General features: G+C 40.9%; 1 protein-coding gene across 1 annotated transcript in view; it reads right to left on the reverse strand.

Annotated features, from left to right (window-relative positions):
* Positions 1 to 18,235, reverse strand: part of LOC109470365 (mitogen-activated protein kinase kinase kinase 10-like) — a 29,774-nt gene extending 11,539 nt beyond the window's left edge. The window contains exons 1-4 of the mRNA XM_019769293.1: positions 17,835 to 18,235; positions 12,776 to 12,968; positions 6,193 to 6,324; positions 5,296 to 5,487 (exon numbers count right to left, since the gene is read on the reverse strand). Coding sequence (XP_019624852.1) covers positions 5,296 to 5,487; positions 6,193 to 6,324; positions 12,776 to 12,898 — 447 coding nt within the window. The 5' untranslated portion in view covers positions 12,899 to 12,968; positions 17,835 to 18,235. The remainder of the gene's footprint in view (positions 1 to 5,295; positions 5,488 to 6,192; positions 6,325 to 12,775; positions 12,969 to 17,834) is intronic.

Here is an 18,235-nt window from a genome sequence, read left to right on the forward strand (position 1 = left end):
GTAAACTGGATGGCTAAACTCCCTCGGCGTGTTATCTCTCTATTTCCAGCCGCGCCCTCAAGCCTGGTAGAGGCTACTAGAAGATGACCTTTTTAACAGATAAAAATTAAAATTCCAAAACTACCTTATACTACTTCTACCTGATGTTAAGAGCTATCCGTGCCTAAAAAACTAGGCCACAGCATTGTTCAGGGCAAAAAAACACACACGGAAAAATACTGGCATGATAGAATTTCCTCCACATTTGAAAAGTGCGTTTTGCATGATTTGCATGAACTCCCAAAGTTACCTAGGTCAAAGCTTACCCATATGCCCAAATCATGATAATCTGCCGCCAGATCATCTTTCAAGGTTTTTAAAACAAACCCCATTATAGTTATGACTTTTCCTAAACCAACACAAAAACCTGTCATCAAAAACTTAATACCGTGGCATATTCAGTAAAAATAAGATACGAAAACAGGAACTAAGGCTGCCATGCTAAGAAAAGCCGCCAGGACGGTCATAATAGACGTTGACCTTTATTTTTCCAATACCTACCCGCCTACCAAATACCATTACAATCCATAGCTTTCTGAGGTATGTTGGTCAATGTTTGCGATGACACAGGCACACAAACACACAGAAAAAAATACCTCCGCTCACGAAGGTAAACATTAACCACGTCGAATGTTATGAATGGTTTTAACATTGGCTTCCATATTAGGAACACTTTCGGGGACGTAAAAACAAACAAGTTTTATCAGCATTTTACCACGGATTTGAACCCAGGACGAGTATACCGCAAAGGTGGAATGGCATCTTCCCCATATGTACCCCCAAAATATCCGGTAAGTGTCGATTTGGTCTGGCACCATGGTTTTTACCAAGCGGGTATGTCACCCTTTTTAACCCAACAACAGGGGCTCCGTGTTTGTGTAGTCCCATGGTGTGTGTGGAACCTTGTCTGTCTGATCACACAACGTGGTTCCACCAAACCACGGCTCACCATGGATCTGTAGAACCATTATATACAGATTAGAGTAGGAGTTGGTTGTAAGACCACGCCCCTTCCGTCAATTTCACCCTACGGCTGTGTCTATATATGGTAACAGCTTGTGGTGTGACCAGAACTCGCAAAACACGTCACCCGGATGTAGGAGCTACGTACAGTAGCGCCATCTAACGATACATTTTAGTAGGTGCACTGCAGGAAAACGCTGCTAGAAGCCAGTCTCCATACGTCCCGAATTACGTCCCGAATTACGCTGTATCATACTATATGGCCTACGTGTGATTGCGAATTTGCAAAACATGTTTTGAAAAAAAAAATGTTTAACTTGTTTTTGAATTGAAGTTCTCTACTGTCCTTCGATAATTCTACTTTGAATACAACTGGTAGGAAAAACTCCGTTTAGAATTCAAAAGACCACCTTAAGTGTTAAGTTAGACCGCAACATCTGTTATGTAATAGTATGTTTATCTGAAGTGTAACCGACACTGTTAACTGTTAACTGTTCCGAATTGTTTATGTTCTTGTTGTGAGGGCTAGCCCTTTATGATAGCCTCCGGCTAGTTGGGAAGTCCTGGCTGCATACATATGTGTTATCAGCCTAATAAATCAAATCAAATCAAATGTGTCAAACTCCTGAATTTCGTATCCATACTGGGGAGATCTAGCTTTGCAATGGGGGTACAGATTTAAGGTTTGAAATATGGGTTTGTTTTAAATAGATTGTTTTTCCTGCTTTCACCGCACGTTCTAATGGACGGACTATTTACAGTTCCCTCCCCTGAACTCACCCGACATGTGCTCCGAATCAACCTGCCGTGACAAGTACTTCACTATCATCAACAGGAGCCGCCAAGGCCGTGTTTATTTGGCTTTGCACGCTTCTAACGTGAACCTTAGTCTTATATCCACCGTGGGAATGAGAAAACACGCTAATGACACAGCACAAGTACACAGACACAAGTAAATTTCATGGATGGCATCCTTCGCAAACTCCGAATCTAATGCGAGCGGGCGAAAAAAACAAGGCGGGCCGAAAAAACAAGGTTCATACATTTTGAAATCTTGACTAAATCATTGTACAAATGGTTTTGATTCAGTGGGGACATCACATATACACAGCCAGCATCACATATCACTGCATCAAAGTAAGATCAGAGCCGTTTCTTATCTCATCTCTTCATATATAGTGATATATATATATAAAGGAAACTTGTTTTTGTGGCCCGCCTTGTTTTTGTCTTCGCCCCATCGACATAAATTGGAAGTCTGAGGAGGATGTCATCCATAAAATTTACTTGCTGTGGCGTAAGTTAAATGCGAATATTGCTGGGGGAAAATGTTTGTTTGTTTTGTACAATAGCCTGGTTCTAGCTATTTGTGGGTGGTACCCATAAATAAGGATACTCCCGTCTCACGTAGCTATAGTTTGTTTTGGGGCTATTTCAAACACTTCAAAAATGAAATGATGACGCTACGAAATGGCAGAGAATGTAAAAAGCAGACATGTTTCTTCATCCGGAATATTTTGTTTTCCCGCTCTGAAGTTGAATTGGACGCACGCCTCTTAACAAAAATAAAAGACTGCAAATCATTTGATATGCCAGCGATCCATGGTTTCATTAATTGATACCGATAAGGAATCTGATATTTACTTTTCTTTATAGTACAAGGGAACCTTTACAAAATAAAGAAATGTCGATACTACACATCTCTATTGTCAAATACGAAACATTTGAAAGCACTTAGGCTTACTTATATAGAAGAAGTGGGTAAATTCGTCTTCCATTGCCTAAATGTATATTGTAGAATGTAGTATAATATTAGACGTAGATATAGTCTCACATATCACATAGCACTGTATTTTCTTTCTTATGTTGTTTGTAACTGCAATTAGCCCTCGGGCATGTATTTGCAATAAACTTTCAACTTATATTCATTGTAAATGGGGCGACCTTTAACGAACGAAACTCTATTAGTACTAGTAGTTCACACGAATTAACTGTGTTTTGTGACTTTGTCCGTTTTATTGAATGTGTTTTAAATTACGCTTTTACATCATAAATCATATTGAATATACTAAGGCACATGCCATACAAATCTCTTTGGTCGCACAGCTTTTCCGGTTTGAAGGGGAAATTAACACATCCTGGAGACATTATTCTTAGCATGGACAGATGTAATATACTGAGAAAGATGATATGAAAGAGTCAACTGTACTTCTGAAATATCATTATCAGGAAAAAAAGATGCATTGGTGTCGCTGTTTACCAGAAAATATAGACCGTCGGGGAAAATTACCGTGGTGGGTAACGTTTTGTTTTACACTTACAGGCAAGGTTTTCCTATCGTTCATAGCTCCAGAATAAATCGTAAGTTTTCTACTGAAATTGAGATGAACACATTCCACAGCAAATCTAGACCAGGGTGTACCACAGCCCTACAGCGAAGAAGAACTTCTTTTTACTCTTTCCAGTCACCGCGAAAGCCCGGGGCGAATAAGTCACACCCACAAGAAAGTGTATTTTACATTTTACGTTGTATTTTACAGGCAAGGTTTTCTTTTCTTTCATAGCTCCAGAATAAATCGTAAGTCTTCTACTGAAATTGAGATGAACACATTCCACAGCAAATCTAGACCAGGGTGTACCACAGCCCTACAGCGGAGAGGAACTTCTTTTTACTCTTTTCAGTCACCGCGAAAGCCCGGGGGCGAATACCTTCCACCCACAAGATTGATGAAGGGTCTGTAGTACCAGGGCCGGTTGTCAGACACGGACAGCAGACCGGGGTTGACAAGGTACGGGCGTGTTTAGTGAGGGAGGGGGGCGTGATGCAATGTAACTTATGTACGGAGAGGGGGGGGGGCAAGAACGATTGTCCTGACAGTTATTGAGCCAGGTTGAAATCGCAACCGTATAAAATGTAACTGTATTAAATGCATAACTTTAAAATTTATAGGTCACGTGCCTTTTTTTCAATAATCTCTAAGCAGAATTCACAGGGGTAAGGCACTATCAAAATGTATCCAATCCTACGGGGGCAACCCGCACACCAATGGTCAGTTCCACCATTTAAATCAAATTGGAGATTATAGCAATTAGGCCAGTGACTCGATAAATTATATTTTCAATCTCCAACTCGTTCAATAGCTCTTTTCCAACTGCTAGGGGACTTCAGATTGGTCATCACGGTAAAACTCTCCTTCGGCGCAACACACTTTTACTTCTGTTAAAAAAAATTCTAGTGTAAAAATCATACAGTAACAGCAGATCATCTATCTACACACAGGTCGACCCCAGGGTCCAACCACTGTGATTCTGACTTCCCCCGGCTGTTCTATCGTGAGGACGTGCCCCCGGAAGTGCTGTCTAGTTAGTACGACCTAACGTCGTCACTTAGACTGACATGTCTACACCATGCGTGACTGGTAAACACTAAAACAGGACCTACAGCAAGCCGTGTTCATCAAACGTACTAAATTACATCCAAACACTGCTGTATGGATCAACGTCCTAGTGTTGGCTGTACCGTATCAGTGAAGTTCGTGTTTGTTAGGAAAAAATAACTTGCAGGAGATCTTGTGGTGTTCTTTTTTCCGACGTGTCTTCTTTAATCCACCACTGAAAACGTAACGTTTGACTCCACCCGAGGGAGTTCAGGTGTATGTGAGTGTGTTTGTGTGTGTGTTAATTTGTGTTTGTTTGTTTGTTTGTTTGTGTGTGTGTGTGTGTGTGTGCGCGTGTGTGTGTGTGTGTGTGTGCGGTGTTATGCTTCTCTGTATGTGTAATGTGTGTGACTTGTAATGTGTGTGTGTGTGTGCGTGTGTCACTGTGTGTGCATGTGTTATATCAGGGTGTGTGTGTTTATTTCTGTGTATGCTATATATGTGTGTGCTTGTGTGTTAGTGTATGTGGGTCATGTCTGTATGAGTGTGTTATATATGTGAGTGTGTGAGAGAGTGAGAGAGACAGAGAGTGTGTTGAATGTGCGTGTGTTTGTGTGTTTGAGGTATGTGAAGGGGTGAAGCTAGTCACCTAGTCACCACCAGATTCCTTTTGCAGGCTGAATAAATAGTAGAAATCCGTCTAAAAAGGGGATATAATTGACCAGACAAGGTAGCCGGCCGCAAATGGAGCTTTTCTAACGAGCTACCTTGTCTGGCCAATTATATCCCCTTTTTAGACCGATTTCTACTATTTATTCAGCCTGCAAAAGGAGTCTGGTGGAGACTAAGAGCAAAGCCTGATTATCGTCTGTTCTATTACGAAAATTAAATAAAAATAAGTGTTGGATCCACCCACCCTTTGACCGTCTTCCCTTCTCCAGACACCCCGGTACACGATGCCAAACTCGCCCTTCCCGAGAGGCTCTGCGCGGTAGTTGATGGTGATGGCGTCACTGGGAATGAGGTGACGGTCTCGTCCCACGTTCGCAGGGGATGTCGGGAGCCGGTCAGTCGGGGCTGCTTTTGACTCCGTTTCTCTCTTGAACACCTGTGAGATACATTGTCAGGAGAATTTTCACTCACAGAAGACAAAACAAATCTCGAAAAATATAGATTACCATTGGCATAATAGCTGGAAGGATTACGTTCCAATGTGGATATTCATATTCACGTTCAGGACAAAACATAATAGTGTTCTTGACAAAACCTACATGTAACTAAGATTCCACAGGCGAACTCATACCAAACCTACTCATAGGGTGGCTGTTAAAGAACCGGTTAAAACCAGTTGATTTGCGTTCAAATAAGGCTAATTTCAACCAGTTTATTCCCGCTAATAAACAGGGTAAGTTTGGAATAGTCCACTTTTGCGTGGGAGGGAGATGGACTGAAATATGCTGTATTTGCTCCCAAGCAAATGTCGGCCTCTCTAGTTCTACACGTGTCCTATCAGTAATTCTAAGGGATAGGGGTTGGGACTTGTGCTCGTTGAGTTCCATTTCTAAACCCCAATTAGTTTGTTTCGATTTTGTATATTTGTTTATTTGTCCATGTAATCAGTATATCCCTGTTTCACCATTTTGTGTAGATGGCGCCGTTAGTACAAGTTCCATGGAACTTGAGTTCGACGCCATCTTGTATGTATTTATGTTTTTGCTGTTTTTGATAAAAAAAATGTATACATGAAACGTGGGGAGATGACGAAAGATCCTGCGAACAAAACCGTTCAGTCACAGTATTTTGTTCTGTTCACCTTTTTCAGCTTGCTCCACGTCCCGAACCTCTTGTCGTAATATCTCTTGAACCGCTTCTGTTCCGGGCGGGACATCCCCACAATCTGCAGGTCCTTCTTATCCACATCCCGCAGCTGCGCAACAGAGTTCACCTGGCAACCGGAAATACAACATCGTCACATGACTGTCAACATGGCGGCGCTCATACAGTCAGGTTAAAACAGAACAGGTCTTTGTGACTTTATATAATTTATATAGAAGAAGAAACTTGTAAAGCATAGATGCAAATAAAAAGATAACATTATCTCTCTACTCCTTATTTGTAGCTGACGTACTACATTTAGTCCCAATGGGCCGGCCCAGGACATGAATATGCAATTAACTTCATTGTCATTGTCTTTGAATTATTATTAAATACATGAGTTTCAAGGAATGATAATTTCTTAAATAATAAAAAAACTACAAGTACAACACAACAACTTCCTACAGAAACGCGTTGTACACTCCTGAACATCTAGGTAAGGATTTATTTTTGTGATATTTACTCTAAGCAACGCAACCCTGTATATAAGTTAAAACAACCTGCTGTCGATCTATTTGTGCACCCTTAAATTGAAAGTTTCTTTGGTTGTTAAGTCTTCTAGAATGCAGTGTATTTACTGCTATTACGTAGTTCCCAGATGTGGTAGCGGGTTGAACACGTTGACTCGTTCACCCCTCCCCTGTAATGTAATGATTTACCCCTGACTGACCGATCTCCTATTAACGGTTTGTTTTGAGTTAGTGATGGGGATTAAGGGATTACTACCGGGCAATCTACTTTCTAATCTAATCTAAATTAAATCGGAGAGGGTCAACGCTGGGTTACAGAGAAACCTGTGTTGCCTGTGCTGTTTGTTGATCTAATCACCCTACGGAAATACCCGAAACACAAACCCCGAAAGAAGTCCAGATTCTCTTTGAATTTTCACAACTTAAGTAACTTATGATAGATTCAGGTCTTCAAAACGAAGAAGAAGAGGCCTGCAAATTAGTCTGGTGAAGACTAGGGAACTACCAGGGATTCCAAAGTTTATATTCTAAGTCAACAACCCTAACCACAATACGACCTCGCCACCTAATCTGTTGGTAGTGCTGCATATACCTAAACCCACATTTAGGTTCAGGTCCGGATTCAAGTCCAGAGGTTTAGGTTCAGTTCCGGACTTGTAAGTCCGGACCTAAACCCATGGCATATACAAATTGTATGTTGGCAACCTTGCTATGTTGTCTGGGTAAAACTTTGCCACATAATATGGAGGCCAGTACTTAACGATGCCCGATGTTTTCTTCATTTTTCAGAAGACTTTTTGCAATCTACGGAAGGTTTTAGGTGGTTTGGAAAGAAAAGGTGTATGTGAAATGGTCTTTTATGACAATAAGTCCGTACTCGGCTCTTGACTTTTAGTTTTTTTTTGACTTGAACCTAAACATTCTTTCAAGTCCGGATTCAATTCCAGTGAACCGGTGCGCAGCACTATTTGTTGGTTAGCTTATTTGTCGTTTACGGTTTCCTTTCTGGGTTAGAACGGTCCTAGCGCTCTTACTAAATTTGCCCGCATTTTGAGAGCTACCTACAGATACATATACCTTCCCACTACGGCTACTCCAACTTCCAAGAAACGCGTGGTTGCGCTGTTTGTGCTCATGACACCAAAATACGACCTTATCTCTGATTGTAGTTGACATAATCAGTAATACCTGGCTAACAGACATGTTTACAATAAATATACACGGTTCTCCTGTTACATTCCAACTTTCAATGCACCGCATTGGTCAGAACAAGTTAGCCCCGGCGCTAGTTTGCATCTCTATATTATATTTTTGCAGAAAAAAAAAGCATAGAGATGAAGAAAAATGCCGAGACAGGCGATTGGGAGTCTTGCCAGAGCATCTAAAAATACACTTTTGTAAAGGTGAAAATGAGTATTGTCCTGTCATGTATTCGTCCCCTGTGTTGGTGGCGGCGTTAATATAAGTTGAAAAAAACTTGAGTGTGCCGTCACCACGTCTGGTGATTACTTGTTGGAATTAAAAAAAAACAAAAAAAAAAAGAGGTCCCGGGTTCGAGTCCTGACATGCCACTGATCTTGTGCCCTTGGGAAAGGCACTTTATACGACTTCCCTCACCTAACTCAACTGAAAATGAGTATTGTCCTGTTCCGTATTTGTCTTCTGCATGTCCAGTCATGAAATGTTGGAATAATAATACAAAAAAAAAACTTAATTTCTCAGTCATCGTGTGTGATTAAAAATCATTTTAAGCCACTTCGTTTCATATGGTATATGATGTATATCTTATATTCATATGTCTTTTATCTACTTTTTCCATCTTATGAGGTTTTTAGTATTTGAATACGAAGAATTAGTGATAAGGAAACATGTGTCTTATCTACAAAACATGTACCGTCAGGAGTAGGAGGGCGAGGCTGAACACTTGTGATGGACAGACAAAGATATGCCCACCGGTGGAATTCCGTGCACTCCGATCTTACTGGGAACCTCCGTGATAAGACCAGAATAGCTTGGCACAGAATTAGAACGTCAGGCTCTATAACAAGGTAATATGTGAACAGAGACCAGGAGTTTCGTTTTCTAGTTGCTCGTCCAAGAAAACTGACATTTTAAGGTGGAAACAACAGATTAAGACATAAGAACGGTGGAAGGTTTAGGAAAGACGTACATGTAAAGTTAGGGCTCGGTCGATCACATACTTCGTGTGAGGGCATTCTTTGCATAGCCAATACTCATAAGCGTAATGCACTGCAAAATTTGGCTGTCGTTTTAACAAAAGTTATCTGGCTCTTAGACTTATTTATGACTCCTTGCCGGTAGTTGGTCACAGCCTACATGAAAACTCTACAGTACGGCATCAAAATCGTAGCCCGGGAGTGGCAAACTGTACTCCTCTAGCGGACCAAATGACATGCTATATGTCTATTGGTCAATTTCTACTCTTTGCGGCCGTTTCTGAAGCCTAATAAAGACTATGCGACTAATCATCCGTCTAAAAATTTCTTTAAAAATGTCAAAATCAATATAGAAGTCATTTAAAACATCGAACAAAACTGGCGAAAATTGTAACGAAAAACGGTTACTGGTAGGATTCTGGGCTGATATTTGGGGTACCACCCGGAAAATAAGTGACCATTTTGAGGCTTGTTTCTGTGCTGTCTTAGATGCTCAAAGTATAAAATTCTGATGCAAATATGATAATGTGGGGCAGTGTATGTCAATACCATACATATTGCCTTGAAATTACATTGATCAAATGAACTATGAACTGTCCCTGAAAATCTGTGTATCCGCGTATGTTTCCGTTAGACAAGGCTTGTCGTTCCGGGTCTTTGCTACTTCCGTCTGATCCATATCTCACTGTGGTCTGTTCTCTCAGCTATCAGACCTATCTTCCTCCTTCTCACCATAACAAGTCAGCATTTGACGCCGCCCATACATTGTAGCCTCCACCAGGCTTGAGGGCGCGGCTGGAAATAGTAGAAATTGGCCAAATAGAGAGATATAACACGCCGAGGGAGTTTAGCCATCCAGTTTACAGTTTGCCGGCCAACTGTAAACTGGATGGCTAAACTCCCTCGGCGTGTTATATCTCTCTATTTGGCCAATTTCTACTATTTCCAGCCGCGCCCTCAAGCCTGGTAGAGGCTACATACACTGGACAAGTCGCACAAATCAAACATTTATTCAAAGTCTAATGCTATTTTTTTTTCCTGTCCCACTAGTAATAAACCGGACGTTGAAAGTAAAAATATCTATCGAGATGATATCATAATTTTTATACCTAAAAAAGTAAGTACTGCTACCAATACAGTTTCGAAAGCTGGAAAAGTCAATTGTGCAATTCACATTGTGCGTTTCTGGAGATATTGTTGAAGCGGTATATACAGTACTTCCTCCGGGGCGAAATTTCCTCTTCGTAGCCTGTGTAAGGCCATGTTGATTTGATTATATGGATGACATCCTCCGGGAGCCCCAAAACTGATGCGCGCGTGCGAATAAACAAAAAGTTTTGCAAAAAAAAAAAAGTTCTTTTCATTATGAAATCTACGTGGTCATGAGGGTTGAGCAAATGGCACAGAATATGGTTTGGCGAATAATCTAGTCTTCAAGTTCATTTCTTTACAATTTCATCTTTTTTCATTTGATTTTGGCATTCTACGACATTGGTATAGTTTTTATTAATTTTTTGTAACTTATGGTATATTTTTGCTCATTTTGCAACTGTTTTGTACGATTTACAGTATGGTTGAAAACTTTTTTTTTTGGAAATGGCCGAAAATTCATGCGCGCGCGGATGTCATCCATATAATCAAATCAACATGGCCTAACTTAAAATTGCATATGAGTGCCCCCCCCCGCCCCCCCCCAAAAAAAACAATGCCGCCGCTACACAAGTATTAGTATACGAAGGAGGCTACTACGTTGATAGTTTGATGTGTACAGTCTCTCAGTTAAATCATAAAGGATAACAATCTGACAGAAGAGTTTAAATTTGGCTATCAAATGCCGCGCGGAATGTTAAACTTTTCCGTGGACTGACTCTAGATCTCCTGGCCAATTATTCCCTTGTTTGCCGAATTCTACAATCCGTTCCCCCGTAGGAAGGCCTGATGGAGGCTAGAAAGGCCTGGTGGAGGCTAACCAAGAGAACATGAATAAACCACAGGAAACAAACACCTGACATGGCAGTTCTCTCAGGGAATATCGGACAACAAGATTCTATTTTCAGAAAAGTGTGTCATCTTTCCACGTGGATTAGGGACGTACCAAAATACTTCCTGTATAGGGGTGGATGGAAACTTCACGTTTTCGTTTTTTTAACAAGACTCTTTTACGAGTGCATACATATATACTTCGGCAAAAGATGACTATGTCTAGAATTTGGTACCAAAGGCAAACATCATTTCTAAAACAAATTCATCCTTTTTTTGACAGATTTTACCTCGCCTTTCTTTCTTCTGTCTTTCTTCTATAACATCTGGGTAGTTATCGTACAGTATTTCATACATCAAGTTAATTTTATTGTACAGTATCTCGGTCAACAGAAACCAATGAGGTTAATACAGGTACATGTATACATATGCCTCGTTGTACAAACGTACTAACGAACTTCTTTCTTTTTCCCACTGAATCCTTCCTAATGGGGTACAGATCGGCAAAAATGGGCAGAATAATCGGCCAGGAGAGTCAGTCCACATCCAAATGCAATTTTAAAGCGGCAAAACAAAAAAAAAAACATTCTGAAAAAAAGAAATCCATCTCTGTACTGCCAAAACAAGCTTACTAATTAAAACAGCCTTTGATACAAAAGAAGTAACCGTTTTCTGCTAGTGACATCGCAATAGTCTATTTTGCCCCACTGATATCAGTACGGTATGTGATAGAGTTGATTCAACTTAACTAACTGTAGCCTAGGTACTGTTAGGACTATAATACTACGTTAAAAGAATGACCAGAAAATCCACTTTGCCACCCTGAAGTCGAATGGATGCACGTTTAAATTCGTGGGGCAAATAAGTCCACAGTAACCAAACTCCCCTACGAAATTATTCCCCCATATTTGGCTAAATTGTACTGTTTTTGAACTGGTAGTTAGTCTGGTGGAGACTTCTTTCTTCTTACGCACCCAAAAGTGCACCGGGATGACCCCTCATAAATCGTCGGGCACCCCAGCTGAACCCAGCCGACAGGTGACACCGCCATTTACGGTCAGTTTCTGCCAGGCATTTGACCTTTCGGCCCCGTGGCGCCTGGGGTGTCGGGAAAAATGTACCGTAGACGGCTTTGATCACATGAAATTACGACCTTCCGTGTGATACACAGCCACAGGAGCTATACTTTGGAGAAGATGTAAGAGAACTTGAGAGATCCAAGAAAATAGTAAGAGTAGACTTGTGTAGATGTGTTGTTTAGTAAGACTTGCTGTAAGTGACATGTAAAGAGAGAGAAGAAAAACCCTGTAATTATGTCGTTAAACCATCTTCTAAAATCAAGCCACACCTCGTGCACAGGTCGGTTTTCGGGTCGTTAGTGAGTCTATTGCTGTACGTCTTTACGTGTGTTTTGTACATCTTTACGTACGTTTTGTAAACGTAAATGTGTGGTTTGTAAAATAATAGCTATAATAATATGATATATGGATAAAACTAGAGTTTCATGATCTCATACCTGCTGTTCAAAAACACCCCTGCAGTTCAAAAACAAGCTGCTAGAGGGCCTTAACTCACATCAATTCTTGCACAAGAGCTATCTACCAAACAAAATTCGTATAGCATGTCCAGAGTACAATATGTCAAAACCGGAATTTCCACGGCAGTACCATAACTAGCTGCCATGGGGCAAAACATCCTATCATTCAGAGGTCTCATCAAGACCTACCCACCTACCAGATATCAAGACAATCCAATCCATCTAAGCCTTCTCAAGTTATCGTGTTTACAAACAAACAAACAAACAAACAGACAGTCAGACAGACACACACAGACGGACGCTACCGGAAACATAACCTTCTTGCCGAAGAAAATAATAAGCATCTTCTTTACCCACCTTGAGTGTTTCCTTGAAGGCATTGGTGTACATCTCCAGCTCTGCGCCGACTAAGAACTCGAACAAGTCGTTGTTCTTGTCCCCAACTACGTCCATCTTCGTTTTGGAAGGTTGTCTCTCCATCGCATGTCAGACGACAGACTTGTTACCACAGTCAGCGCTGAATCAGGGCATCTTTCCCACGTAAATCTGTCTAGAAACGGATATGGGGGGAAACAGTCAGTTTGGAACGGAAACGATCTCTAGTACAGGAATTCTAGTCTAGTGATAGATACTAAACTCTACTGCCACACTCAGTATCAAAACTGAAGTCTTCTACCCACGTCTTTAGGTAAAGGTCTCCCGAAGAACCAGACAACACGTTAAGAAACGAAGAAGTCCGGAAGTGTACCCAGCTATGACTAATGCGGCGATGGCGGCTGTCCTGACATACTGTGGGTCACACTTGTAGAACCGGTCCTACACATTACAGGGCTCGAAATACTGGGTGCATGTGCACCTTAGTGCACCCAAATTTGGAGCTGTGCACCCAATTTTTTCCTGTGAGTGCACCAGTGCACCCAAATATTTTTTGTAGGTTTATGTATGTAAAGTTGTTAAAAATATAGTAGTATACAGCATATTCTTAATATCCAAGGGTCAAAAAATAATAAAGTCATTGTTATATTATATTCATTTAGAAATGAAACATAATTAGTTTTTGATGACATTCTACCTAATATATGGTGCACCCAAACATTTTTTTTTTGCACCCAATTTTTTAGATTGGGTGCACCAGTGCACCTGTTACCGAAAATGAATTTCGAGCCCTGCATGAACAACATGGCGGCTTTAGAACCAACAGAACATCCAAGAATAGAAAATTATAGTCCTGAGGCTATGAAAGGAAAACGGAAAAGTCAATGATTTCATACAAAACACCTAAATACAAACATAATTGTGCATCGACAAGAAAAAAATTCCCTTGACAAATCATAGATAAAGAGACTTATAATAACTTTACTGCACTGTGCACCAACGACATTTATTAGTTAGTTATCTACACGGCACTCGATACTAATTATAATGATTTAAAAAATGTGACACATGTGTTGTCTCAACACTTGCTAATTGCATTTAAAAAATCGATATATTTTCAGTCTTTGTGCCCAGAATGAACTGATTTTCAACTCACACGTAGTTACAGTTTAACTACCAGTTCGTGAAATCTTAATCTGCTATGGTGGCATATAACCACCAAAATATACACGTAGCAATTAAATATTTTGAGGGGTTTTTATGTAAAGAACTTTCAATCATCCAATTGAATTAAAATTATCCGATATATACATCTGTGTGTAATAAGTTCAGTTCAGTTCAGTGTGTAATAAGCAATTTTGAAATCTTCAGTATATACTATAACAAAAGTGCCCCCTCCCCCTAGTTATAACAATAATTAGAGATAACCTTTATTGTACGTCCATGCCCTATCGGGCTAAGTACAGGTCAACAGATGCAGGTCAACAGATATATAGTAGTACAGACATTAGCTCTTAAACTACTCTAAAACAGAGGTTCGGCTTCCTCATCTCTTTGTGATTTTAAATTAGGTCACACTAATTTAATTTGTTGGTTCTCAGATTCGCCTCTTCATTATTTTTCTGATTTACAAAAAAATTCTGGCTTTGAATCAACTCAACTAAACTCAAGTATGCTCAAAATTTGCCCCCAACAGTTGAGGAAAGTCCTTTTCTTCCTTGTCGTTACAGTTTTTCCATCTATTAATGCAGTGGATTCATTGAAAGTTCAAAATTCATTGTTTAAATATTAACCCAGCCTTTTGTGTTGACTTCATGGCTCCTATCGTAGCATTTGGGGTATAATAGGATGCCTAGACCTGTTTTTTTCGCCGTGTCGCTTCATATTTTTTCTGAAAAAATCCGAGAACGAACAAATTAAATTTGTGTGCCCTTATAGTTTGAAAAGGGTTTGTTTAATACTGCACGATGAAAGCGCATAAGAAAATCTGTACGTATGTTTGGCCTTGGCATGCCAGTGGCTGGAATGTGCGGAACCGCCTGAAGTCTCTAACCCGTCCCGTGAGGAGTGGAATCATTCCGAACCCCGTGGTGTCAGCTGCTGCTGCACACGAGCACAAACACTAAACACAAGCGGGAACTCGCCTGTAATTGTGGGGGGATTATAGGGGCTGAGGTCGCGACCTCTCACCTGTAACCAGATAAACACACCCTGTTTGTGTTGTTACGTCATCAAACAAACAAACATATCCGTCCAACCTCCAAGAAACGTAGTCCCAGATTCGTAACCCTTTCATGTTTCCGGGGAATAACGAATGAGACTGTCTGAATCAGAGACTGATTTTTGCCTGTTACATCTCCAATTTCTTTCTACAAATCCCGGCCAGTCTCGAGGGTTTATGTTGATTGGGGTTTACAGGGATAACATGCGGAGAGTCGGGTGACTGTTGGCGGGGCGTCTAGAGTTTCCTTCCACGTACACTTCCGTTACAAATACGCGCTCCACTAGAATCGCTATTTCAGTATTTGGTTTTGCGAATACAATTTTTCGAAATAGCAAGTAACAAATTCGCAATATGAGATTTTTTTTCTTATTCAAGATACAAAAATTAATGTCGTGGGGTCGTGTGGCGTAGCGGCAGAGTACTCGACTCAGATTCAAGAGGTCCCGAGTTCGAGTCTTGACATGCCACCGATCTTGTGCCCTTGGGAAAGGCACTTTACCACAAAGACATTTTACACGACTTTCCTCACTTCGCTCAGGTGAAAATGAGTATTGTATTGTCCCCTGTGTTGGTGGCGGCATTAATATAAGTTGAAAAAAAAACTTGAGTGTGCCGTCACCACGTCTTGTGATTAGATGTTGGAATATAAAAAAATAATGTCGCTGTATTTGTGAGCTCAACTTTAGTTGATGTGTCTAAATAACACTTCGCAACTTTAGACAGAAGAGAAACACACTCTCTTTTCTCTCTGAAGTGTGATTTTAGATGCGGTAAAGTGTTTCTCACAGCTGACATTGCCAGAAGTCTTTGAAATCTAATTTCATATTTGTTAAACGAATAAACACTCATTTTTTCATGATCAACTCACTAACACACAGGACATACGCTTCCTTTCATATAGGACAGAAAAACAGAAACTTACAAAAGATTTTAGTTTAGTATAGTCATTTGTCAACAATGAGAAAGCAAGGAAATTTGATATGTTTGATATCACTCCGAACGTTATTATTAGCAGAGAAAATCTTAAATCTTAAAACGTCCTAATCTTACTATCACCCGAGTCTGTCTTCTTTATTTTATTTTTTACGGGTCTTAAAAAGAGACAAACAACACATTTAATCATGGCAAAGCCACATAGAGAGAGAGACGCTATAACTGAGTATAAGTCGACGTGCAAGTATTTTAGTAAGTTCTTGTTAGTCAGTGAAAGAATTTTGTTGACAATTATTTCTCCCATGTTTGGATGGGGGTGAAGAAGGCGGGGACATTGCTGCAATCCGTCTTCTTTGCGAGCGGGAAATATTCCTATGACACGAGACTGACTGGAACAAAAGCCCGGGTTAGGCCACAGCATATAGATTTTATGGATGACATCACCCGCAGACTCCAAATCTAATGCGAGCGGGCGAAAAAAAAAACAAGACGGACGGAAAAAAACAAGGTTCCTACATTTTCAAATTTTGACTCAATTATTGTACAAATGGTTTTGATTCAGTGGGAACATCAAAGTGCTGCATCTAAGTAAGAAACAAAACATTAAATCAGAGCCTTTTTTGTCTCTTCTCTTCATAGTTATCTGCTATCCACCTTCCGGCATGGCAACAGACATCTTTGCCCATTTTCGGCATGTGGACCACTATCAAAATTTCTTGTTTTTTTTTTTTCAAAATCAGGCGAAAATTAATGCGCGCGCTGATGTCATCCATAAAAATTACTTACTGTGGCCTTATCTGAACATGCCGCATACCGGAGCCGTTACGGGGTTTTGAATACTTCAAATAACGGGCAAGGCGCGAAAGTGGGACTATACTGTCTTCTCCACGTAACAGTTGCACAAACATAATACCATGTTCGTCCACAATACCTCACAAAGCACGCCTTTCCTACAGCAAATGTCTCAATTCTCCAGAGGTTTGTACAGAAAGTACCCTTTTGTGTGTATCGCTATTTACAGAGGGGAAACACAGGCTAGATAAAACAGTGTTAGAATGCCGCTGCTGAATGAAAACAGTGACAGGAACTATAGCTTGTTACCGTAAGCTTAAACTTTATCGGAAAACGGCCAAACACCACATGCTTTATCCCTGTGTACCTGCAAAAGATCTAAGTCATCTCATACACCCCTTAGAGAGTATAAACATGACTGTGAAATCCGGGCACCGTTTCGGTTTGTTTTTTCTGCAAAGTTTCATCAGACAAAACCAACTAGTGAGAATGAGTAACGACAAATGGGCTGGGAGAGGTTCAAAGCTTCCGTCTTCTTTCTTTCTGAACGACATTCGGTTGATGTACACTCTCTAAGTAAGATACAGAACAAAACAGAGGAAATTCGAGACACAAATACAGCAGGTAACCCATGTTACACGATCCGCCCGGCCCATGATACGATGTAAGTCGCCCGACTAAATTTACACACGCCCCGGGGCTTGTTCAAAACTCCGTAACAACAAGGTCTCCAATAACTAAAAGGGTTTCAGTTGGTTTGGGAAATACCTTTGACACGGTCCCTGCGCACATAAAGAGTGCCTGTGTGTACCGTGAGTAAACAAATTTATCCTTGATGTTTCAACTTGAAACAGCCAGGTTTACTCATTACTCATGTTCGAAGTTTCCTGTAATACGCGGAAAGACTGTCCCGAGTTTTCTTAGTCTCAGATTATGTTGTTGCACCCACTGGTCCACTTAAAATGTGAAGTGGCCTCAAAGTAATTTACCTTCACCCTGTTGGCATGTAAAAACACACACAGCCGATACTATAACATCTGATTGGTATTAAATATGTCCAGAGGTGTTAGTACGAGGTATGAATGTACTTACCTTGGCGCGGTTTTTACTCCACTGATTGTCGGTCTTTACTGACATAAAGCCTGAGCAGACACGCGATGGAATATTCATACAGGAAGTACGGCAGGCAGGCTCGGGTAGAGACTGAGAACTCCCGGCCTCAGCAGCAGCTGTCCCGGCCCGGCTAGGCGGGCGGAGGTCCCCTGTGTGCCGCCCGGCTGACCCGACAAGTCTCGCCCCTAATTAACTCCCCAGAACGGTATGTCACCAATGTGCTCCCACTTCCAATATGGCGGCCGTACGGATCCAAATGTAGGTGTCCAACTTTCCCCAGGTGAAAGCGTACAGGGCTGGGACAGCGGCCGGTGTACAAAGTTCGGCACACCTCAGGCAGGCACCGGCTTTAGTAGGTAAATACTCATGGGTGACTCACC

This window comes from Branchiostoma belcheri, unplaced genomic scaffold, assembly GCF_001625305.1.
Source record: "Branchiostoma belcheri isolate BF01 breed outbred unplaced genomic scaffold, Haploidv18h27 scaffold220, whole genome shotgun sequence".
Lineage (NCBI taxonomy): Eukaryota > Metazoa > Chordata > Leptocardii > Amphioxiformes > Branchiostomatidae > Branchiostoma > Branchiostoma belcheri.